The sequence below is a fragment of the Epinephelus lanceolatus genome, chromosome 9, assembly GCF_041903045.1.
Source record: "Epinephelus lanceolatus isolate andai-2023 chromosome 9, ASM4190304v1, whole genome shotgun sequence".
Lineage (NCBI taxonomy): Eukaryota > Metazoa > Chordata > Actinopteri > Perciformes > Serranidae > Epinephelus > Epinephelus lanceolatus.
Window position 1 is genome coordinate 6,536,982 of NC_135742.1, and position 26,205 is coordinate 6,563,186.

Below are 26,205 nucleotides of genomic sequence, written 5' to 3' on the forward strand. Positions count from 1 at the left end.
TAGACTTGATGTTGAATAATGTGACAGAGGATGCTTCACCTTGCTGTTTGCTCTAGCGTTTCCTCTCTTTATGCAAACAACAACCCAACAGTGCTCTGTTCTTATGTTGTCCATATTTGTTTGGCTGAAATAATTATTTCTTATTTGTGACAAAGAGATATTTAGATTTAATGGCTAGATTGGAAAGAAATCCTCATTCCCAAGAGGAAGAATAACCTTTTTTTATTGACCCAGTGACCTTTTCTCTGATCCCAGCAATACAGCTTATCTAGGGATTCATTAACCACAATATTTACTGGACAAAACCTTTCTCCAAACAGGGAAAAACTCACTACTTTAGCCTTAGGACCTTCCCCCCAGCACCACAAACAGACCACACTTAAGCTACCATTTCATAAGTATTCTATCATCCAAGCAGTACAATGTTAACTGTGACCATAGCGGCTAAGTGGGAAGATTATTAGGTGTTCCCAGAGGTCTGTCCTCCATTGAGTGCTTTCTTGTTCAAGGTCTGCCTTGCCACGACTGGCATCTCAACAACCCACATCTACATTCACCTCGTCCCTCTTATTCCTTTAAGGGCTGACATAAAAGACAGCAAGAACGTGTGAGGAAACATGATGGCAGAGACAGACGGCTACAAAGGAGCTTCCGACTGTTGTTCTGATTTACAGGAACGTGGCATCTGTGGCACTAACAAAATTACTCCAAGCTGAAGGCTTTAGTAACTCATTTTGCCCACACAGCAGGGGTGCCCTCCACGTGAACTCACACTCAAACAGCAATTCCATTTGGTACACTTTTATCTAAAGTGCCTGTCCATAAGTGTGTGCATACGTTTTTAGCATGCAGAGTCTCAAAGGACTGAGCCCCTTCACCTGGATAGTGCTTTGCTTCCTAACCACCGTTGTCAGGCTCTGAGCTACATATTTAGTTCTGTCACATCAACGTTTTGAGCTACTTTCCCTAAATTTGTGGTTATTTCCTTATGACATTTTGTCTCACACATGTTGGAATAATCTCCGACACACTTTAGGCACATGACGAGATCAAATGAGACAAGACCTGAAAAGCTCAGGGTTTGACATTTACAATACAGCCTGTGTTGGCAGAGATATATCCCACAATTCAGCTTTTACTAACCACCAGCTCTGTCTGTCTGAGATAAGGCATTAGCGCAAGCCCTACAGTATATATCCTTCCAAAACAACAAAATATACCACTGCCTGCTGCAGACACTGATAAAGTTTGGTGAACATGTGACAGGGGATTTTTATTTTTACTGACAGGCCTTTAGATGCAGCAGTTGTTGATTGTAGCACTTCCATTTAGCTGTATTAAAGGGAAATTTCTGTTTATTTCAACCTGTCTCCTATCGTCCTAAATTTGTTTCAAGTGACTAGTGACATAAAAATAATAGTTAGCATGTTAGCCGTTAGCCTAGATACAGCCGGGGCGCATAGTAGCGTCAGACCTGTTAAAACGTAAGTGAACAGGCAACCTTCAAGTGCAAAGTTAGTCCACTAAACAAGCTTTTTTCCCTACAAAGACCGCCTCATTCTGCTGATGTGCTGCCATGTTTGTTTATCCCTCTAGCTCTGCTTTCCAAAGCGCGGCCAAAATATCGCAAGAACAAGCCGCGATCTTATACCGTGCCTGAAAACTCGCGAGAACAAGCAGCAACAGCTGGAAGGCAGAACCGGACAGTAGCCTGAAAAGTTCATTCATTTATTTTATGAAAGATTTATAGAATAATGGCTGACTTTTTGCCAGACTTCGGCTTTGTGGAGGAGGAATTTGATTTTGCAGAGTTTGATGGCCGCCCTTATTTATCTGAGCCAGAATACACTGACGAAGAGCTTCATGAAATTGAAGAACGGAGGAGGAGAGAGAGAGAGGCGCAACAGGTAGAGGACGAGAGAGGAGGAATGGCTGCTGCAAGGCTGCGTAGCTCTGGAGATTGGTGGTGTACCTGTGAATGCTGTGCCCCAGTGCCCACAGAAGAGGAATGCCTCTGTTGCAAGGAATGGGACCGGTTGCAGCCTTATTTTCAAGGTCTGGATGTGACCGAGGACGAGACACCTCCACCTGGAGTAGTATCCAGCTGGGCTTTATCTAGAGCTGGCGAGATATATTTCGGCCGCGCTTTGGAAAGCAGAGCTAAATGGTAAACAAACATGGCAGCACACCGGTAAGGTAAGAAAACACGTTTACATGTCGTTTTCTATTTATCCTAACATTTATCCTAACGATATGAGGCGGTCTTTGTGGAAAAAAAGCTTGTTTAGTGGACTAACTTTGCACTTGAAGGTTGCCCGTTCATTTACGTTTTAACAGGTCTGACGCCACTATGCGCCCCGGCTGTATCTAGGCTAACGGCTAACATGCTAACTATTATTTTTATGTCACTAGTCACTTGAAACAAATTTAGGACGATAGGACACAGGTTGAAATAAACAAAATTTCCCTTTGAGGTGAGCTGATTTCTGAAGAGATAATTTGCACATCTGCAGCTAAAAAGAATAAAACATGTGGACATACACAATATTTATATCAGGGATGCTGCGATCCAGTCTCAAAGATCGATATCAGGGCCGGATACAATCGTTTGTTTTACATCAGCTGACTGTCTCAGGTCTTTTTTAAGGCAAAGCTTTCGCGCAAAACTCTCCGCTGTCTGTCTGTAAGAGCTAGGGCTACGCCACTACCATGGGGAAATACCACACACCATAAACAACAGCAAAATGCGGAATGAGACTGTTTATTTGCCTTGCCTTGCCACTTTAGAGTGTGGATTCCCAACCTGAGCCTGACGGGACCTGTCGGAATCTGATAGGCCACGCCGGGTTCAGATTATCAGAAATTTTGCTCAGTTCGGGGTTCGGGTTCGGCCCACTTGACATGCTGCTGTGTTGTGCTATGGCTTATTGAAGTGCTGGAATTTGTTTTTTAACATTACAACTCCTGAATGTAACCCAGGCCAATAGTTACATTTCAGGCAGGAGGCGGTGTCAGGTAACAAACTGTGTCTGGCTCGGGTCGGATTTGGACTTAAAAATCAGATAGTATGTCAGGGTCGGGGCGGGCTTGCTTATAACTGTCTCAGACTCAGGTCAGGTTTGGTCAGGAAAATGCAGCCGGAGCTGCGCTCTAGAGCACTTGTTTCATTTCAGCTCAGTGTGAAAGTTTTTTGCATTTTGCCTGTTTGTCATCTATGGTGCATGATGTTCCACTCTGCCAGCAGACGGACAATAAGAGTCCGTTATTAATGTAATCCATGCAAAAGATGCACAGATCAAGAAGATAAAAACTCTATGGAATCCAGTTCATTCAGGTGATGCAGGTAAAGATTATCAAAGAAACAAACACTGGGAAATTCTCTCTCAAAAGAAAACAGTCAATACATTGTATTGATTTTAATAACTTTAACGTACCCTAAGTCTGCACTGTGCACCTGTATCATCCAGTGAAATATAAGTATCGGACTGAGACTTGGTATCTGCAGATATTCAATATTAACCGTTCTGGATCAGGATCGGGGGAAAAACTTGATCAGGACATTCCTAATTTATGTAATAAATGAAACTGAGAGTCAAAAATACAGAACATCTTCATAGAGTTCTCCAGGAATGAGCCCTAAAATGCTAAAATTAGTTAGCAGGTTAGCTCTCCCGGTTCACTTGTTTTGAAGTCAATGCTTTTTTTTAATGTGTTTTTGGTCTGTGTTTAAAACAAGCTTAAGAGACTTTCACATTTTGTTCTGCAACATAAAATACGTCTGTAAGTACCCAACTCACGAATACTGAAGCTTTTAAGTGTCTTTCAAAGTTGCTGACAAATGGCTAAATGAGACTTTGGAGAGTCATGACGCTGAACATGGCTTTACAGTCTATTTGTGGTGGCGATGTTAAGTTATGCAACCATGGTGTAATTTGTTTGTGGCCTGACAGTTTTTTAAAAATCATAAAAAGGGGTGTTCAGCTGTGATTATCTTGCTGCACAAAACATCTAAGTATCATAAACATTTGCACAGAGCTCATTTTCTGCAATAATCCAGTGGGAAAAATCCCAAGCGGGAATTTGACGATGGAACCACTGTGATGCTAACTTCGATGTCGGCCGACAGACAAACATAATTCCTGGAGCACTCTGTTATGCTGCAAGCCTTTAAGTTCTTTCAAACTAAAAAAATACTCCTCTACATATTGACTGATAACACACCACCGCTTCACTTTCGCTCCATTTAAATAAGAGGAAGTGAGCTCAGACCATGAAGACTTTTTAGCCACAGGAAGTTGAAAGGCGAGGTCTGATTAACTCCACTGGGAGACGCTTTAAACTAAAACTTCAAACTAATTCAGTTGGAATCTATGAAGCAGAACTTTTCTGCAATATTACAGTGGGAGTCATCATGAACAGATGCATCGAGGGCAGATGTTTACAATGGCCGCTGCTGTTTATGTGTTGGTGTGCAATTAAATATTTATTTGGTTTTGTTTGTGACTTTTAATGTAAGCCAACTGGGAGACCCATAATCAACAAACAGCACCATAAAACTGTTATCACAGCACTAGCAGAACACACAGTACAAGCTGACCTAGAGAGTTTTAACCACAAACAGCCTTTCACAGAACGAGAGTCTTGTTTTCAGAGGAAAAGAGACTCATCGGTTTGTTGTCGTCAGAACAGGAAACCACTGTCCCAAAAACTTTTGTGTCTATGTGGCTGGAAAATCCCATTTAATCAGACACATTCACTCTTTTACCTGTTGAGTATGTTTTAAGAATAGCTGAGGACCTGTGAATGACATCTGATCAGCTCAGTGAGAGTAACCACTGAATTAATATAAACCAATTATTAATACTTTGCCTGCCTTATTAAGATTAAATTCATGGAAGTACAAGTTCATTACTATTTTGGCATAACATAACACTGATGAGAGGAGCTATTCTCAGCAGCCTAATCAGCTCTCTGCACCGCTAACATCCTTCCTCTTTCTGTGTCGAAACATGTCATGTTTGTCTATTGCTTCTCACAACATAATAATCCACGGACAGAGTCTGTATCATGATTAAAACAAATGAAATCCACCACTGGATGAATGGGCAGACCCTTTGTAGTAGTAAAACAAAGAGACAAAGAAAAAGCCACAGATCTAGTGCACATTTGGCCCAGCTGACGCACCAGCAGTGGGGGTATGAAGTGATCAACATGTACTAGTCTCAGCAGCATCAGCAGAAAAGCCAGTCTTCAGCTGCTGGCTAAAATGGAAACTCGGGCTGAGCTACAGACAAAGTCTGTTGAAAAGCTGCCAGTCAAGGAGAAAATCTTGCTGGATGTCAGAAATTGAGATTCCAAAAGCAGAAGCAGTCGGTCTGTAGCCGGTTTAAAAATATCCAGCCCAGTGGGCCCAGTTCCCGAGTCATTGTTAAAAAACCATGAGTTTCACTTAGATAGACCAAAAAAAAAGAAACAGCAGAAATGATGAAAACTAGTGGGAGATTCTTTGGAGACATTGAGCGTCTCAGTGGGTGTCACTCACTGAAACTTCTTAAAAATAGATCTCCTCTTTTATAAATAGAAAAATCTGGTTTGTAACCTGAACAATTTAAGAGTAAGAGTCACATGGTAGGTTCACAGGGGAGTTACACAGGAGAACTAACTAAATGTATTTCTAATATGCAAAATTAAGAGCCTTCTTTCTCACACAAAGATTTCCTTCTTAAATAATAAACCTTTGCTGCCAATAGGCTTGTTGCCATGAAATAAAAATAACCAGCAACCACAGTCCCAAGTAAGTGGAAAAATATATCGCCCTATCCAGCAAAACATTCTCCAAATTTTTGAGCGAGGCGACTGTTTTGACATGTCATCTTGTAAATTATTAACAAGACGAGATGCGTTAGGATCTCTGTCGTTGAGCTCAGCAGGTGATAGAGTGATCACATCATTCGCCTTGCAGGAAAAAGGAGGAATCTTTTTCCAGAATAGAAACCCTGGATCTTGTTTTTACATAGTTTGACAGAACACTGTAGTCACCAGAATAAGACAAAGAAATTCAACGATTCAGAGAGGATGTAAAGAAACCAAGTTTAGCCAAATTAGCTACCATTTTTTTTAGAGGTTAAGGGGACAGTTCACCCCAAAATTTAAAGAGAAACCATCTTTTTCTACTGACTCGTAGTGCTACTGATCAGACTAGATTCCTTTGGTATGAGTTGCTGCGTGTTGGAGATATTAGCAACAAAGATGTCTGCCTTCTCTTGAATACTGTGGAACTAGATGGCACTTGGCTTGTAGTATCATAGCACACCAGTACTGCTAGTTCACCTGGAACAATTGAGCTAGCTAATGTTACAGCTCAGCCAAGGAGGACACCATTAATGTTTCCATCTCACACTGTCACCACCACGAGCCTCTCATCCATGAGCAGATGCACGTTTCCTTCTGCACAATGATACGGTTGGTAGTGTTGCATGGTATACCGGTACTAAAATAGTACCGCGGTACTACAGTATTCCAAACGGTACTATACTGCATTTGGAAAATACCGATACTTTGAAATTGATTCAATTCATTAATTTAGTTAATTTATTTTACTCATTTATGCACGCAAACGCCTTTTTCGTTCCTATTGGAGCACAGATTGCGCAAGTGGTGTGTATGACAACACCTGTATCAACATTCGCAGCTGGCGCACAAGAAAAAAGGCAACAGAAAGTCTGAATCACAAAGGGAGACAACACGAGATAACACAAACTTGGTGGAACATTTGAGTTACCACACCGTGACGTCCGTACCGAGGTACTTACCGAACCATGATTTTTTTTGGTACCGTTACACCCCTACTATTTATTGTTCTAAAGATTTGTATCCAAAAGAACTTTTCCTTAGGAAAAGTACCTAAGAGTATCGAAAAGTATCGAAATTCATATTGGTATTGGTACCGAAACAAAGATTTCGGTATCGTGACAACACTAACGGTTGGCGGTTATAATTTGGTAGCGAGAAAAATAGTTCCTACAGGAAACTGCTCACAACATGGTCTGTGGATTATCTTGAGTAACTGGGTCATGATTTCTGGAAAGTAGGGTTGGGTCGGTATGAGAAAAAAAACGGTCCGGTTTTTGTAAAAAAAAAAAAAAAAAAAACGCATCAAGTCAGTAATACCAGATTTTCGCCACTTGGGGGCCCAATTGACTCATTTAAAATAAAAAACAACCTTAGGACAACAGAGGGACAGTAACAAGTTGTTTATTTTATTCCTTACAAATAAATTTTGCAGCTTACTCAATCAGTGCAAACAAGGGTTGCCTCCTTCGTCTGGCTCAAAGCCGAAGTGTTGCCATAGTGGCGCATTCCTTGATTTCATCGAGACTAAATTGTCCGCCATTATCGACTCCCCGTCACTATTAAACAAACTCCAGGCTACAGTAGAGGAGCATGCGCACTCGCACCTCCTAGCTCAGTCCTCCATGGCGTCCGCTCCGCGTACGTTCTGCCCGAGTATGCGGTCCGGTCGGTCTCAAAACATAAAACCCGGTACAAGACGGAGTACCGGACCGAATTGGTATTACCAAGAACCGACCCAACCCTACTGGAAAGAGACATTGCTGTTGAGTTTTTCAAATATTTTTTTGGCCCTTTGAGCCCCACAAGCTGAGTGCCATCTAGTTCCATTATATTGGAGAGAGGGCAGACATCTCTACGGCCGATATCTCCAAAACTCTGCAACTCACACTCAAACAATCTAGACTGATAAACAGCACTACAGGTAAGAAGAAAAATAAATTTTCATTTTGAAAATTTTTGATTTTGGGGTGAGCACTCCCTTTAAACAAAACTTAAGAACGCATGAAATCAATGAATCTTTTTATATAGCTTTTTTAAAAACAACCACAGTTAACCAAAGTGCTGTACAAAGAAAAAAAAAAGAATGATAGACAGATATATAGCAATATAAAATTTACACACATGTAAAACAGGATAAAACCAGTAAAAAACAATTACATAAAAAAGATTATAAAATATTAAACCCACTAAAACAACCAAAGGCCACTGAAAACATGTACATTTTAGGATTTGTCTTAAAAGTGTCAATGGAGGGGGAGGATTTGATTGAGAGTGGATGGCCAAATGTCAGTAATAAACTAATCATTGCACAGGAAAACTGTGCATGCACAACTACAGTAAGAAGTAACTGAATAATGAAGTCAGTCCTTGAACTGTCATGGGGATTAACAAAGGACAGTTTGTAATCTTCAAAAGAAGTTTGCTGAACCTGGGGCTTCATTAAAACAACAGAAATCAAATAAACTGCAACTGGGACTCTAAAGCAAAACCAAAAGGTATATTAGGTGGACACCTAAATATACGTAGCTTGAGATCTAAATGTGAACAGATTAATCACCTTTTGTCAGAGTCAAATCTAGATTTCATTTGTTTATCAGAGACTTGGCTTCATAAAAATTCCGCCTCGGCTGATGTTACAGTTCCGGGTTATGTGGAGTATAGAAAGGACAGAGCTAAGGGGAAAGGTGGGGGGGTTCTTGTCTATGTAAGAGACACTATTCAATGCAGTGAAATTAAATGGCAGGGTTCGAATGACCTGGAGTGTCTAGGCCTCAATGTGAATCTTGCACTTCAGATGTCTTACACCCTGATAGCCATTTACCGTCCCCCATCCTCCAACATTAGTTTCCTTGACAAATTTAAGAACATACTACGCCAGTGTGACTTCAAGAAGGAAGTCATTGTAATGGGCGATATAAACCTAAACTGGGAAGATAAAACTGCAAGTAAAAAATTGAAGCAAATAACGGATGGTTTTAACTTGGTACAAATGGTAAAAGGCCCTACACGGATCACAAATACTACTAGTACCCAAATTGATTTGATTTTCACCAACAGGCCAGAAAGAATCACAAAGTCATATAATATGCTAACCGGTCTGTCAGATCATAATTTAATATTGATCTCAAGGAAATTAACCAACAGGCGATTTACAACACATTCTGGTAACAAGGACTACATTGGTATCCCAAAAAATAAAAGGGAAGCCTTCAAAACTGCCATAACTAATTTGAATTGGGATACTATTCTAGAAGACAAGGATGTGGAAATAATCAGTCAGTCTCTCATGGAGAACATACAAAGCAAAATCAGTGAATTCTCAGTTATAATTAAACACAAAAGCAAGAAGAAGTCTCTTCCATGGGTGAATGACGACATCATAAAACTCATGAAGGCTAGAGACAACGCCTTAAAAACAGCCACAAAAACCAAATTGAGCCATGAGAGACAGAAATTTACCATGCTGAGGAACAGAGTGTCGAGGCAACTGAAAAAAGCTAAGGCAGATTTCTTCATCACCATCATCGAAAACTGTCATGGTAACTCGAAAAGTATATGGACACAGATCAATAAATTAACTGGTCAAAAGCCAACCTCAATGAAACAAATTGTATTAAAGGTTAATGGTTCAACTCTGCAAAATCCAATCGAGGTGGCACAGACGCTTAACCAATACTTCATCGAGTCGGTTGCCAAGATAGCTCAGAGTTTCCCAGCCATAGTTAGCAATGTATGTTCATCCAGTACCGTTGCTGTTGGTATAAAGGAGTCTATGTTCAATTTAAAGCATGTATCAGGATCAGAAGTTACAAATGTGATCTCATCGCTCAAAGCCTCCAGAGCTAGGGATTTGTATGGGTTGGACACTTCCTTACTGAAAGAAATCAGCCCCTCAATAACAGGTTCATTAACACACATTATCAACACCTCACTGAGTCAGGGAAGATTCCCAGAATCATGGAAATCTGCTGCTGTTGTTCCTGTTTTTAAAGGTGGAGATCCTTCCCTTACATTTAACTATAAGCCAATCAGTATTTTACCCATTGTATCAAAAATATTTGAAAAATTGGTTGCAAAGCAAATTACTCACCACCTCAACAACAGTTCTTTTACACTGCATCCAATGAAATTTGGGTTTAGGACAAACCACCCTACAGAAACTGCCACATGCTACTTTATTGAAAAAATCAAGTCATTAATGGAGCGGAGGGGGGCAGTGTTGTTTTTCTTGACCTGCGGAAAGCATTTGATACTGTAAACCATGCTATACTATTAAACAAACTCTTGACTTTTAATTTTTCCACTGAATGTCTTAACCTGATTAAATCGTACTTATCGTCTCGATCTCAGCTTGTCAGAATTGAAAATAGTAGCTCCAACTTCCTGCAGTTATCAACTGGCGTTCCGCAGGGCTCCGTGTTAGGTCCACTCCTGTTCAGCATGTACATTAATGATCTCCCTTCTATGTGTGATTCGTGTGACATCCTAATGTACGCTGATGACACGGTCATCCTTGGTCATGGGGAGACGATGGGGGACGTTGCATCCAAGTTGACTGATGCTATGGTAAGAATAACATCCTGGCTGAACCAATGCTTCTACAACTAAATCTCTCAAAAACTGTTTGTATGCTTTTCTCCAAAAATAACAAAACAAACATAGAACCAGACATTTTTATCACTGGTGAGAGGCTACAAGTTGTCACCGAACACAAATATTTAGGAGTACACATTGACTCAACTCTCAGCTTCAAAACACACATAAAGAAAGTCAGTAATAAAATAAAGTTCAGTTTATCAAACTTCAAGTCCATCAGAGACTCCCTGTCAACCGAAGCAGCCAAAGTATACTTTTTTTCTATGATCATTTCGCACATCACCTACTGTCTGATAAGCTGGTCTAATGCTCATTCCACTACTCTAAAACCTTTGGAATCACTTTACAAACAAGCACTTAAAACACTAGACAAGAAAACCCTTTAGACATCACCATTGCCATATCCTGAAAAAGTATAAACTTTTGAGCTGGGACAACCTAATTACATACAAAAACATCTGTCAGGTATACAAGATCATGCAGGGCTCAGCTCCTCCTCCACTATCCAGTTTTATTAAATTCAAATCCTCTGCTATTAGAACTACGCGAGGTGCGACAAAAAACGATTGCATAATCCCGTTAAGGAACACCACTTTCAGCCAGGCTGTATTCTCATTCAAAGCATCACATCAATGGAACACATTGCCACAATCGATCAGAGAATCTCCATCATATCACTCATTCCAAGCAAATGTTAAGAACTGGCTTGTAGACACCCAAAGATGTGAGCACTGATGTTGATATTGTTGTCCGATGTGAACTGTTGTCCAAATGTGTATTATTAACGTGGACACACATCACCTTGTTGTAGTCCAAATGTGTATTTATTATGTATGTATTTACGGACAGTAGTATGTGCTCTGTTATCAGAGCATTGACAGTAGTAATATTTTATCCCATTGTTGTTCTTTTTAAAGGTTGCCTTGTACAAACTGGCAAAGGGACAATCAATGAAAACTAGCTTTTTAAGCTAATTCAAGTGCATTTACATGTGTGTTTTTTGTATACAATGTTTATTAATGTGCATTGTCCCTTTCAAATAAACTAGAAAGAAAGAAAAACTCAAAGAAAGTAAATTGTAACAAACTGTAAAAACCCTTTATGCTGCATTCAAGTTAAAATAGCCCACCTATCTTTTTTCCTGTACTGTAGCCTGACCTCACATCAAAGGCTGCATTTATCTCCGAACAATGCTGACTGTTAGCACTGCTGTACCGGGCCCTATGTAACAGAGAGTCACTGAAGCAGACAAGAGTGCTGAGAGATTGGTAGAGTCAGAGCGCAGCAGGGCCGGGACCACAAACTGGGGCAAACACATGTCATACGACTCAGCATAAGGCTGAGCTGGAAAATCAACAAAAGGAGAGACAGTGATCCGCAGACAAATGCAGGATTACAACTCACTCCACCTATTTGGTAAGCAGAGAGCGTCATGAGACCAGAGTCCAGGACTAGGACACATTGTTTAGAGTTCACTTTGTACCTCCCTTTCAGCACTGGGCTCTTAAGTGCAGTGAAAAATGAAACTAAGAGACATGGAAATTAAATTTGGGTGCAGGAATTACCATCATGGTGCAGCTTTACTTGATTAAATCTCAGGGAGCAGTATTAGCTTTTACCTGAAAGACACATTTTGCTTTTGATTGGCTTCCTGAAGCTTTGTCTCAGAAGAGATGGTAACTCTTATTAATCCAGTGTGGTATGAAAATAAAAGGTTTCACATCAGCTGAACTCTCTGTGGTAGTCTCAGATGTATGGAACTGTACATTCAGGTATGTTGCTAAGTTTCTACTTGTCTCCTTCAAAAGTTACACATCATTTAAAGCAGGTATAGGCAAATTTATTTTGGCATCATTGGGCAAAAATCCCATAATAAACCTTGATCAAATTATAATTCAAGTTCTGTTTTTAGGCTTTGAAGAAGAGAGGGCAATCCTATTCACTGTTCTACAAATGCAGATGTGCGTGCACTTCCCTTCAAATGGCGAAAACCTGATTCAGTGGCGGAGAATCATGCAGAGAAGGTTGCTATTCCAGTATTGTCAATAATTGCCTCCACTACAAAGCAACCTAGAAAAGGAGGGCGGACTTAACCAAATAAGAGTCTAAAACAAGTCTGATAATCAACGCAATAACACGTGTCAATGTCAGGGAAGTGTTTAAGAGATGGAGGGGAAAAAAGTTGCTAACAGTTTACCCTTTTGCTAACCGGAGAGTTCATGTAGCTAATGTTAGCTAGAGCCTCAAATCACAGTGTATCCTCCGCCTCACTCCCTGCCGCTACAGACCACCTCAGCGGGAGGAGATGCAGGCAGCAGCTCTGAAGACTGACCACCGGTCATCAGCTACAGCACTCCGAATCTAGCCAGCGTAAACCCCACCTCAGGGGGCACGGACAGCCCCGACTTCCCATCAGATCAGCAAGCTTTCTGTTGCTGCCATTACACTGGTTAGACCCGCTTTAACATGCGGTGCTGAGGGGTTTGCGCTAGCCGAATTCAAGATGCTACAGCCACTGACCGAAGGTGCAGCTCTGTAGCCATCGCCTGCTGTCCTCCCGGGGAAGAAGTCAACAGCAGCGGGGAGCGAGGCGGAGGGACCGTGGGGTGGCTAGCTAGCCAATTCATGTCTAATTTGTGGTTAAAGAAACAGAGACAGAGCTCCACACTGAAACCAAGGACAGAGAGGGGAGAGCTGCAGAAGGACAGTGTAGTTTCAAATTTTCCAGATTTTTTTCTGCCTAACCCAGCTTTAAGAAACTGATTGTAATCTAGAGCTATACAATTACAGATATTTCCTGGTTGATGTTAGAGGGTTTTTCTGCTTACAAATGTGTCGAATGTAAAACATAGCAGTGGGATTTTGTGAATGCTTTATTACCACTGTTTGTCTCTAATTCAACATGCTCCATTTTTAATTTCAGATCTGGAAACACAGCCAAGAAAAAAAAAAACAACACAATGCCCACACCTTTGGCAACAAAACGCTCCTACTTCCTTCAGAGATATGAAGCCACCTTATCTGTTGATCCAAAATGTGTCGTGAGAGAATGGATGCACCTGAAGGACTGAGAATTGTGAGCACAAGCAATTTAGATTCATGGCACAGCGTCAACATGATGCTGATGGTTCCTCCAACCCTGCCTTTAAGCAGCTTCGTCTGTTTCCTAACACAAGCAACCATGTTTATACCTTGCTGGTCCATTACTTTTCTCTCTCCCATGATGGGAATTTGAATGACCAGACGCTGACCTAAGCAGACAGCTCACCGCATACTCGACCAACCTAAGGAATCTATGACATAACAAGGGGGATTAAGATAGCAGCTTTGATGAGGATTAGAAACCCACAGCACCATCATCATCCAAAGTGATCACCAACTAATAATCCTTTTAAGAGTACTGGCAGAAATGTACCCCTGATCATGCTATACTATCATCATAACCACTCCTGTTTAAAGGAAAAACTGCATCAAACCATATCTTGTCTTGGCTGAACCAAAGAAAATGAGTCAATGGCATCAATGGAATGTCAACTCCTATGCAGCGGGGAACTGAACTTGCTTTCTTGGCCCTCCAGTCTTTTTCAAAGCATTCTCTTTAAGCGGACGCCAGCTTCAATGAACGTCTAACAGAGTTAGCACTAACTCCTGGGAGATGAAGGCAGCCAGTGCCCTGGAAAAGCCAAACTCTTCAAAGGCTTGTGTGGTTGTTCCTCTGGAGAAAGTGATGTAATCACATAAATGTCTCCTGTCTGACAGTTTACAGGGGTAGGTGGAAGCTGGGGAGCTCCACAGAGAGACAAATAAAATGGGTTGACAGGAGTTAGATAAAAACCAAACTTGTAACAAAATGCAAATTTACAGAAATAAAAAGCTATGTAGGCAGAGTGGTGAATTCACACCAGCCTCCAGCCAAATGCTGCTACAATTTGACTACGGGTGATAAACTGTCTCCTCTGCAAGCCACTGTGGCACATAACCCACCATTAGATACCTCACTTTATTAGCTTACATCCACTAAACAAAATATCTACTGACATCCTGAGACATTTTTAAAATCCTCCGTTATATAAACAAACTAGAAGCATCGTGGATTTAAAGTGACACAGCTTCAATAGACTAGCTTCTTCCTACTGAAGCATGTCTTTGATCAACAGCTGATGCATGACCTTTATGAGCGTAACAAGAACCAGAAGGGCAGGAAATTATCTCACGCCCAACAAGTCCAGACAGGACTAGAGCTGACAACCTCCTCACCGGATATATCGTTAGGCCTTTAGTAAACAAAGCCCAGGGTGTCATCATCACGCGCTATTACCACCAGCCTGTGTCTCTCCTCCCAGCTGTTTTGGCAGACAAACATTTATCACTGTAAAAGATGATGTGTTTTGACTGGAGGACAAAAAGTAATGTTGCCTGGCCAATATTTTTGTTTTTGTTTTTTTATGAGTATGTTATATCATTGGGTTTAATTACAATATTAGCTTCAGTAGAAGAATTTTTTCTGTTAAATCACATTATTTTCACCTAAGAGTCACAGTGATCCTTCACGTTTTGACTCTGACACATCTTACTCTTACACATTTCCATTTATCTGCGGTTTTCAAATAGGTAGCATCAGCAACAATAGCCCCCTTTACACTGCCTTTTCAAGGTGGGAATTTGCCTTGCCGTTCTGACATAAAAGGTACAATCGCATAACAGGAGGACAGAGTTGTCTCCCCTTTGAGTGGGGAATGGAGGTAGTAAGAATGCCAAAAAAAAGTGTCATGGGCAGTACAGGTGTGACATTTCGACAACTTTATACATGTGACCAACCACAGGGGATTGAAAGAGCAGCTGTTAGCAGTTAGCAACTAACTCAAAGAAGAAGAACAGTGGCTGAAAATGTTCACAAATCGGGAAAACAATGAGGTCCGGGAGCTCCTTAGCCCTCTGAGTAAAGGACGAGATCAGCAGCTATATAACAGGGACGGTAAATGACTGTTATCGCCATGTTATGCTATTGTTATTGTTTATAAAGCCCTGCCGTCACATGCGTTACACTGTTGTGCTAAAGTCACGACCATCACACCTCTTTTAATTCTGCCATGCCAGGATGCACTCTAAAATTACACACTGGAGCGGAAAGATGCTGCCGTCGTTTGCAGCATGAGGAAGGGACTTTGTAGCGGCCCTATGGCGCAAACCCTTGTAAAAAAAGTGCTAATGTGTTATGATACAATTTCACTAAGATCTTAATTGAAACAATTTTTGTGGTAACAGCATAATGAAATAATAATTGAAAAATAATAAGAGCCACCAAAACAGAATTTGCTTGGGTAAATACACAATTTTACAACTCTAAAGATTTTCGAATTATTATACCAGTCCACTGTCATCGTTTTGCGTCTTGTATAGAGTCCATTTTTCCCATTTTCTTTCTAGTTGTTTTTCTTGTAGTCTCGGTATGTGTGTCAATTTCTCCATTAAAAAGATTTCTTCCACAATTGTTAGCCATTGATCCTACATTGGCGGTGTTTCTCTACCCAAGTTCCTTGTGAGAGCTTTCTTGCTTGCTACTAGCAATATTTTGATCAAATATCTATCACTAGCAATAACATCTTCTTCAGAAAAGTTACATAGCTAAAGCACAAAACACCTGTTAGGGACCTTATATCCTAGTATGTGCTCAATCTCTTTACATACCATTTCCCAAAATACAGTTATTTCCTGACATTTCCAAAAAACATGAGTGGTCTACATCAAAAGACCCACATTCTCACCAACACTCTGGGCAGCTATGGTACAGTTTCAACCATAAGATAAGCTACAACCCATGGAAACCTTTTCACAGAATCTGATAATGATGATTCATGTCCGACTGGACACCTAGAAAATGTGTTAAAATGTGGTCTAATGTGGGCCAGGCAGTTCTCTGCCATCTTTCGCTCTTTATTATTTCCAAAGAGTGTTTGTAATGGTTCTTTCTGTTCCATCCGAGGTGCCTACTTCTCCATCACAGCTTTTGCTTTGGTCACGAGTCACTTGTTGTTTGTAATGGAGGTGTTTAACAATCTAAAACAGGAATTTCATGAAACTCAGAAAAAAATCCAGGAGCAGGAAGAAGCAGGATTTGGATGCTTAATCCAATTGAAACATAATGAATTAAAAATTGTGCTGTTAAATTTTAACATTTGCTTCTAGCTGTTTCAACTTTAAAATCAGTGACACTCTGGAGGAATATTGCAAACAGGAAAAGAATCCAGGCACTCCAAACAAAAATGAGAATGAGGAAGGAAAGATTAAGTTAAGTTAATCTTTCCTTCCTCATTCTCATTTTTGTTTGGAGTGCCTGGATTCTTTTCCTGTTTGCAATATTTTGGAGTTCCCTTTTTTCCAAGAGCACCCGATACATTTTTGGATCTACACTCTACAACACAGAGTAACCAGTTATCTGTTTTTTTACACTCTGGAGGAATATATTTCAGGGACATTCTGTTTCACGACATATCGCGCTACAGACATGCCACACTTTAAGATTTTCTATGCTGTGGCACTGCTGCAATATTGTGATAAAAGACTTAACACAAACCGAGTGAATGTCTACAGAATAAGAAGTCAACAATGCTCTGATAACAGAGCACATAGCACTTGTTGTACAAAGTTAAATAGCCATAGCGAGCCCTTGCCTCTGTGTTATCCAGCATCAGTGGCTCTGGAGACATCAGGGTATTTTGTTACATACACAGAAGCTCCGACTGTTGCATCCATCACTGCTCAATGGTGGTAATCGAAGCTTATTACAGGACCGCACTCAGGCACTCTGGATATAAGCTTTACCAAACTGCTTGAATGTTGTATGTCTGGCACTGACACTGAGAGGCACTAATAATAACAATAATACTGTATCCACCAAGGTCAGTCTTGCCAGTAACAGTAAACAAACTCCCGGTCGCCGCGGAGACAGGCTCAGCACCCAGCTCTTGGTTTTCCCTACCTGCTGTTCTCTCTGCGCTCCGCCAGCATCTCAACTCATCAGCGGCAGGAAAGGCAAAAAAATATTCCACTATATACCAAGACCAACTCCTCTCCCCCTACAAACTGTCGTGTTGCTGATAAGGAAAGGCGACGACAATGGTGTCATGCCTTCCCCTCACGGCGGCGAGAAAAGAGGAGAGGCTAAGCGCGGAGGCATGGCTTGTCTTCACTGGCAGTGCCAGGGGCTTTGTTCGCCAGCCAGCGCGCTGTGTGTGTGTGGCCTGCCGGGACTGGCACAGCTGATCCCCCCCTGACACCGGGTGGGGTGTACAGGGCTTTGGAGGAAGAGGAAGGGAGGGCGGAGAGTGGAGGGGGGCTACGGCCGTCACAGCAAGAGGAACGTACCATTTAGACCAGAGAAGGAGGGGGACGTGCATAACCAGCAGTAGTAAGCACCATTAAAAATTAATCTTATGGGGATTTAGGCATCATTACATTCAGGCTCAGTGAGTTCACATTAACTTTGCATTATTATGACTTCAGACACATACAGGGAATGGACAGAGCTTTCTCTAGAGCAGCCTCTCAACCTAACAGGTGCACATTTTATAAATAAAAGCGTTTGCAGAAGATGACAGATATCTCAATCATATTTTTGTAAAAAAAAAAAAAAAGAACATTTTATATTTAATAATTTCTATGTAATCTATATTGAACTCCCTCTATGCTCTATGCTTAAATATAATACTATAATACTCCAGTGCAAACAAAACTGTAGTTGGTAAATTTTGTAAAACAAAAAACAAAACAAAAAAAAAAAAACTGTCAATTTTCTGAAACCATCACTAAATAACTAAATAAAACATATCATCTGTGTCTGTCATATTCCTCTGCCTACTCTATTGCCTTGTAGCGCTCCTGATGGCATTACTGCACATGAACAAAAACAACCAAACATCCGAGGAGTCGCAGCTGCCAATCATATCAACCACTGCCTGTGAACTGGGGTCAAACTGTCAAACCAGACAGCTCTGACAAAATATGAATCAAGACTGTGTTACTGCATTGTTTATTTCTTGCCTCAAACATTTTCAGAAACATATTTAAGTGTACTGTTTGGCTGTTAAATGAGAACGTTTGTGACCCGGCTGCCACGTTGGATACAAGTAAACAGAGTACCAAGCACTGCCCACCATCCGGACCAACTTTCTCATTTCACAGCTAAACAGTACACTAAAATATGTTTCTGAAAACATCTGAGGCGAGATACTGGCAATGCAGTTACAGAATCTTGATTCGTATTTTATCAGTGTGTTAGAAACTCCTGGGCTGGTTGTTTTCAGTATTTTGTGGTAGATTCTAGCAAATGTCTTTAGAAGCAAGAGAAGGAGAAGGAGAAGATTTTTGGGGGGGCCTTTTTGCCTTTATTAGATAGGACTGTCCAAGCGTTAAAGGGGAAAAGAGAGGGGATGACACGCAGCAAAGGGCCTCAGGCTGGAATCGAACCCACAACCACTGCATCAAGGACACTGCACCTGCAAACGGGACGCCTACTCCACCTCCCAAGCCACCGGGCGCTTGGGACAGACATCTGTCTCATTTACGTCTTTCAGAATATAGCAATAGTTTTAGCAATAGTTTTAGCAAATTTGACAGTTATTTTTCGATTAAACAATCAATTAAAATTTTGAGGTTTGACTTCTTTTCTCTGATTTATGATCATTTATTATGAACTGAATATGATTTGAAGAGACTGAGAAACAGCAATGGGTGTTATTTTTTAACTATTTTCTGACGTTATATGGACCAATCAAGATAATGATTGGTGGATTAATTGACAATGAAAAAAAATCCCATACTTAAATTCACATAACAGCTATTTTATGGAGCGCTGACTGGGAAAAAAAATCCCCAAACCAGGAAATGAGTTAGCAATTTTGCACTTCAGTTTTCCTTGTCTTGACGTCAGTGGGTTTTGAGAATGGGTTTTTGATGGTCTGTGGTTAATACAAGCTTAAGAGTCTTTCACATTTTGTCCAAAAGCCGTTGCTAACAAGTAGCTACTTGAGCGTTGTTGTTTTGATGGTGACGTTAAAGTCATACGATTGTGGTGTCGTGTGTTTGTAGCCTAACATTAGCTATTTACTTCTAGAGATTTGGTTTATGTTTCAAAAATTATAAAAGGGGTGTTTATTTGTGAAGGCTGTCTGGCTGAACAGAAGGTGTAAGTATCATAAACCTTTGTTTGCCGCAGACCTTATTTTCTGCAACATGGAAAAAGCCAATGAAAAAATCCCATTGGCTTTTTGTCAAAGGAAGCAGGGTGTACACATGCCTGCAGCACTGTATTGCTGTCAGTAAAAGAATTTCTGAAAAACTTTAGAAACCCTCTCCTAAAGACTGCAGTGGAACATCCTGAGAACCACTGAGTCTTCTGGTTCACTAAGAAGACACTGAAGTGTGGTTTCCAGCAGGAGCACACTGGGCCATATGGAAATGAGGCCGGGGGGGGGAGGCAGATCATCCACCTCAATGAATGCAGCCAGGAAAACAATCTCCTACTCAACATACCACCAGCGGCAATGTTGAATATACGGCTGGAAAGTGAAACAATCTGCAGTAGCAGAAGCTTAACTGCAGCCAGGGAGACCTGTTGTGTTATATTAGAGCCTGAGGGGTTCTCAGAAACTTGAATCACTCTACGGTTAGGATGTGATTTGAGCTCCTCTCTGCCTAAAGCTGCACGTACTATGCCAACCTGACAACTACTAATCATGCATTGCAATTTTTATTTTCATTCAGTTTGTGGGAAATTGACGACAGAATCCAATATGTTCATGAATAATTCAGTGGAAGAGTTTTGTTGATCAACACTAATAACCATAACCCACACATGTGATCGCAAACATTACAGTTCCAAAAGTTATTACCATTCAGCGCCGGGTGGAGCAAAGTCTGTGAAAATCACAGCCAATTAAACTACAGCAATAAACAGAGCAGGAAAAATATCTCTCCTTCAGTCTGTCTAGTGAAACACTACCATTACAACATGCAGTAAATAAGCCAATACACCAGTTTCATAAACATAATCTGTCCTCTGACATAACCAGTTTAAACACAGAAAAACAATACTCTCTTTAATTCATGACATTGAGGCTTTTGGGTGAACTGCTGTGTACGTAATTAATGACCTACTGCAGATATTATACTCCGGCTGGCTATCAGTACTTCATACCTTAAGGGTGTTGACCAAAACAACCAAGTGTCTCCAGTCAAAAGACACCTGCATTCAATCCTTTTTGCGCCATGGGTCCGATCCTGAACCGTCTTGATCAGCAAACTTTCTGTTGCTGCCTTCTCCAGAGCCGCTTTCCTCCAGGTCAATGGACAGTTCAACATCTAACCAGTTAGCAAGAACTAACGCAGTGACAGCAGCAACAGAATCTAACACTCAAAACGTTTACATGAAATTAGAGAAAATCGACTTATTGCATTATGTCAATTAAACTGGACGTTTAAAATACATGTAAACGACTGAAATCGTACTAAATAGAATTTCTAAAAGTTGGACTAACACACCCAGATAATACGACTAGGAGTCAAATTACTCCTTTGTTTATACATTTAATCGGACCCAAACTGGTCGAGGCGATCTGAGCATGCTCCACAGTTTCTGCCTCAGGCTTTGACACCAAAGTCAACAGCATTAAATACTTAACAGAAGAGGAAGTCGGTAACAACGTGCCGTAATCTACATCCAGAGTCGTGCATTTCTGGACAGACTCGGAGACACAGTTCATGCTGTGTCAGCTGGAAGAGTTAAATATCTTAAAATACATGAATGGGAGTGAAACATGGAACAGTGATTGTTTGGTCTGTGACGTAACAGGTCAACCGGAAAAAGGTTAAATACTTACAAGCTCAAAGGAGGCATATCGCCATCTATTGTAGCAGAGTCGGACATACTTGGGACAAGGACAGTAGTCCAATTAAATGGCCTGGTCGAGCTATAACTGTAGCGCGATGTAAGTGTATGTAAACGTACCAACTGTGCTGTTAATTGGTCCCAATAAACTCACACTGACCCCAAAATGGCTCAACTCTGTCCTATATAATCGTTAAGTAACGTTAGCCGTGTGATGCTAACACTTACTTACAGTCTAGTGTGGTTAAGTTGAGCGAAATGTATTTGATTGAGTTCAGCGTGCTTAGATGCCACCAAAATGTTCTCAAGTATGGCTATACTAAATGATGCTACAGGTATCAAATGAGGTACTCTATTGGGATCGGTATCACGTTAAGGGTACAAGTGCTAGTGCTGGTATCACTTTTTTAAACAATACCCAGCCCTATGTTATACTATACAATAAATAAAACCAAACAATTAAAGGATAACACTGGCATTATTCTCCAATCTTCTTACTGTCAACAAACCCCAAACCCCACCATTATCTCTTAATACTTTCCGACATCCTTACCTGTGGCTCTCATCCTTTAGCCCATTGGTTCCTACTGAAGCTGGAGATCTTTAAAAACATGTCAGATATATAACTTTATAAGGGCTCAGCGATTTCCTAAAACAGCTGGGGACTGTAATTTTAAGCAACAGTTACTGAAACAGGAGGAAATACTGTATTTGTTGGGTACTATTTTCAGTTGTGGAACCATACACATTTGGTGATATAGTTAGTATTAACAGCAGCAGGAGGGAGTATGTGGTACTGACTCGCTATTTTGGATCCCAGTGCTTTTCTTGGCAAGTCCCACCCTGCTGTGCTGAGACTACCTTACCATGACCTCTTTCCCTAAACCTAATCATCTAAACTCTGTTGATGTTGACAGGATAAGGTACTAGCCAGTCGCACAGTAGAGCAGGACTTGCCAAAAAAGACTGGGATCCATAATAAACTGGTACTGACCCAAAATGAATTACAGTGCCCATGTTCATTGTAACGAAGGAATATGACATAGATGCAACAGTCTGGGTCATTGATGTGATTTAGTAATTTAGTAGGACAACAATGAAGCTCTTTGGCAAAGAGGAATAACAAATCAGGCTTTGGCTACACAAGCAACATTTTTAGTTGGATAATTTTATTGTAGGTTTTGGTCTTTTTATTGGATTTGTTGACATTTACCAGGATGAGTGAATTAACTTAATGTGATCCAATATCTAACTTTAGCAGAAAAAAGAGCACAAAAAGACTGTACATTTGTAAACACGTACATTACAACCGGCATTCGGTACATGTGCATGTGCATACTACAACATGTCTGTATACTGACACTTATTTGAGTGCTCTGCTGGCTCTCATGACGTGCAGCCCATTTCCCTGGAGGCTAATTAAGAATGATGCTCTCCTGGTTTACGACTGCACGCTGCTTCTTCTCAAAAAAGATGACAACTGGTAAACTGCAAGTGAAGGCTGGAGTCTAACATGGCATGTTTAGTAAGAAACACCACACACACTCAACACAGGTGGTCTCATTCTATGTGATGCATTTTAAATAGCCTGAAAAAGCTCACAGAGGGAAATTAGCATTGGCCTTGAGCTGCATTATCCACAAGATTTTAATGTAGCTATGTGGCTACGTTAAAATCTTGTGGATAAATCAATAACAAGCGCCTCACAAAACACAGAATACACACCGCTGCTCCACAGAGGGGGAAATGCATAAATAAAAAGATAATCTCAGCTGGTCATCTTTGGTTTGTCTGTGAACATTCGTCCATGCTGATTAACAGCTTTTGTCTGATCCCTGTTTTGTGAGAATCGCTGTGTTTAATTGCTCTCTACAAGTTGTTTATATTTGCAATTTGGCCTCGGTGAAACGCTCTTCACATTGTTGTCACAGCACCTACAACAAATAGATATTTACTATTGTTCAGAATCATTCACAAGAATTACCGCAACTTCTCATATACAGCGTCCTCAAGCAACTACTACTACGTCATGATCATTTATATGCAATTAAATGGGGCTAAATAATCATCATTTAGGGCCATTAGTCGACTAGTCTCCTGCATGTTTACGAAAATAATTTAATTATTAAATGATATATTTTGGTGGTTTGAGTTGAAGGTGTGAGAAAGAATAGTATCAGTAACATTGTTAACACTGTGCTACATTACACAGAAATACAAAACTGTACTAATGAACCTTCATTAATATAGGCCTATATTTTATCTACAAGTGCACGTCACACACTGAGCGAGCCGCGTGTTAATGACGCTGTGGGCTAATGGGCATGTAGCTACTTCCATGTTTCAGATGATACGTCATGTTTGTAGTCGACCAATGAAGATGAGTTTACATATCACCTTGGGTTCGTCCTTCACCTTCTCAAAATGATCCCACACTTTGGATTTCCTGCCTGACATGTTATTGAACATGGTCCAGTCATATAGGTCTTGATTTATTTCGACAAGGTGCAGCTCCAAATAGAGTTTCACTTTGTTTTATGTTTATTTATTCTGCGACTAAGCAACTAATGAAATCTCGCCAACTAATGACCTCTCTGGTTGACAAACGTTTGGTTGGCTGGCAGCCGTACAATTTAACTTATCAAAAAAAAAAGCACAGATATCTTCTTGGAAAGAGTTCCAATGGCATATATGATAACCATCTTAGAAAGTATTGTCATAGTATTATGAAATCATTGGTAACACTTCCTATGAAGACCACCTCTATAAAGCATTATAAGGCCATTCATAGTAAATTATAATGCCTTTATAACGCTCTGTGACTACACTTATACATAATGCTTCCTGACTTACAACGCAACATAGATTCTCTTAAATACATGAAAATGCATCACACTTTCCTTAGCACCAACAATGAAACCTTATAATGAAGCATACATTATTATAGATACATCAATATGTACATCACTTTACTTAACACATACATTGATAACTTATGATACTGCATGGACTGTTACAACATTCTGAGTCCTTCCTACAGTTGATTGTTTAAGTGTGTATCAGTGTAAGTATTCATAATGCATCATAAGCCCCATCACTCAATCTCTAGTTTATAACGAGTCATTATGTAGACTTGCACCGATTTATCAGCAGTGCTCAGAAGTGCCTACTGGCGGGCGCATCCTGAAGACCTGTGTGAATACTCCACAGAAGATATTTTTACTTTTTTATCTATTCAAGAAATTACCCACAAATGCTATACACAAAGAATTATTTTATTTATCCATGTTTTTATTTATGTAGGCCTGTGCCTTTTTTACTTATTTATTTTAATACTGTACCTGAAGTTCTATTTGAGCAAGAAGTCACTGTTTTTGTTTGTTTGTTTGAGATGATTATTGAAAAGCTGGTTGTATCTTGGATAAAATGTTCTAATAAAGCAAAGATATATTGCAATATCTTGTGTGCTGTAAAGTGGTTTGAAAAAAATGAAATCGGAATCGGCCCAAAAAATTGTAATCGGTGCAAGTCTAATTATAAGTCACATCTGTAATGTGTTATGACTGTTGATATAGAGCATCAGGAAGCATTATATGTGTTTATAAGTGCAGTCATACAGCATTATAACTGCATTATAATTCACTATAAATGCCTTCTTAACGCATTATAGATGTGGTCTTCATAGAAAGTGTAACCGAATTATTATTACCATCAGTTACAATCACCCTTAAAGGAATGAAAAAAGAGGGGTTTTTCTGTTAAACAAATGTTTTACTACTGTAATTGAATATAATAATATGTAATTAAAGTGAAAGTATGCATAAAAAGTGTCCCTTCTGAAAATAACTAAAATAAAAGTGAGATTCTCTGTCCATCTTTTTCGATACCGTAGATAAGCAAATGTACATGTAACTGTCAATTTTCATACCACGGTACACCTTGAAGCAGGTATATCACTGCAACACCAGCAGTAATTTCTAGTACAAAACACACACCTCAGCCATGGTAATGATTTATCAGTGTTTGGATAGTGGCTTGGATACAATAAAAGTGTCAGCAGGGAATATCACATTGCTTTAGTTTTGTAATCTATCACAGGACCTTGGTAATGTTTAAATACAATTAACTGTCATATAAAGCAGCTGGTAAACATGATGAAACGTCCTGTAGTTTTTGCTGAGTGCAGATCAAAACAATGTTCATTTATGTCGAGTCATACCTGCAGGACTAACTACTTTATCTCCTTGTTAGAACAATTTGCACAAGTAGCAAAGAAAACTAGCTTTAAAGTAGAGACAATGAATGTTTTGGTGTGTATATTAATTAATAGCAGACCTTTTTTAGCCCAGGAAAGTAAACCCAGCCAAATGACTGACCTGTGGGTTTCACAGTTTTGACACATTAGCTTTGAGAGCACAGTGGGAGAAAAGCAGAAGAAAGGAAGGCCCTGAGGCTGCAGTTATGACTCCACTTCATCACACCAACTACCGGCAGGTTTTGAGTAATCTCCGTAAATCACAGCAAAACAGGAACTCGACAGTTTATTCCTGTAGCGGGGGGCAAAAAAGGTTCCATGGGTATTCCAAAGTTAGCATAACATATTGTGCAAATCTGAAAAATAATACTGCAATAACGGATGTTTGTGGCTTGAATATTTGGCTTTCACAGACTAATTAGATGCAGACATTTTGTCCAACGGTTCATGAGAGTTTCCATGTGTCATTACTGCTTTCTTTTTGCACTATGCACAGTGAAGGGGCCATTCTGTACATCCAGTTCAAGAGTCACCAAACAGTCACAGTCCCAAAAGATGATGACATCACCTGGCACCAAAGATCAGCTGTTAGTGGTTGGCAGTATCATGTTTTCTT

At 40.2% G+C, this 26,205-nt stretch overlaps 1 protein-coding gene across 9 annotated transcripts in view; it reads right to left on the reverse strand.

Moving 5' to 3' along the window:
• wdfy3 (WD repeat and FYVE domain containing 3) overlaps window positions 1–26,205 on the reverse strand; it is a 162,962-nt gene that overhangs the window by 131,450 nt on the left and 5,307 nt on the right. For 7 of the 9 annotated variants that reach the window (XM_078170471.1, XM_078170470.1, XM_033620537.2 and 4 more), the window contains exon 1: window positions 17,429–17,752. The exons of the other annotated variants lie outside the window; for them this stretch is intronic. In XM_078170471.1, coding sequence (XP_078026597.1) covers window positions 17,429–17,457 — 29 coding nt within the window. In that variant the 5' untranslated portion in view covers window positions 17,458–17,752. Of the gene's footprint in view, window positions 1–17,428; window positions 17,753–26,205 lie in introns of those variants that run through there. 9 annotated transcript variants of the gene reach the window in all.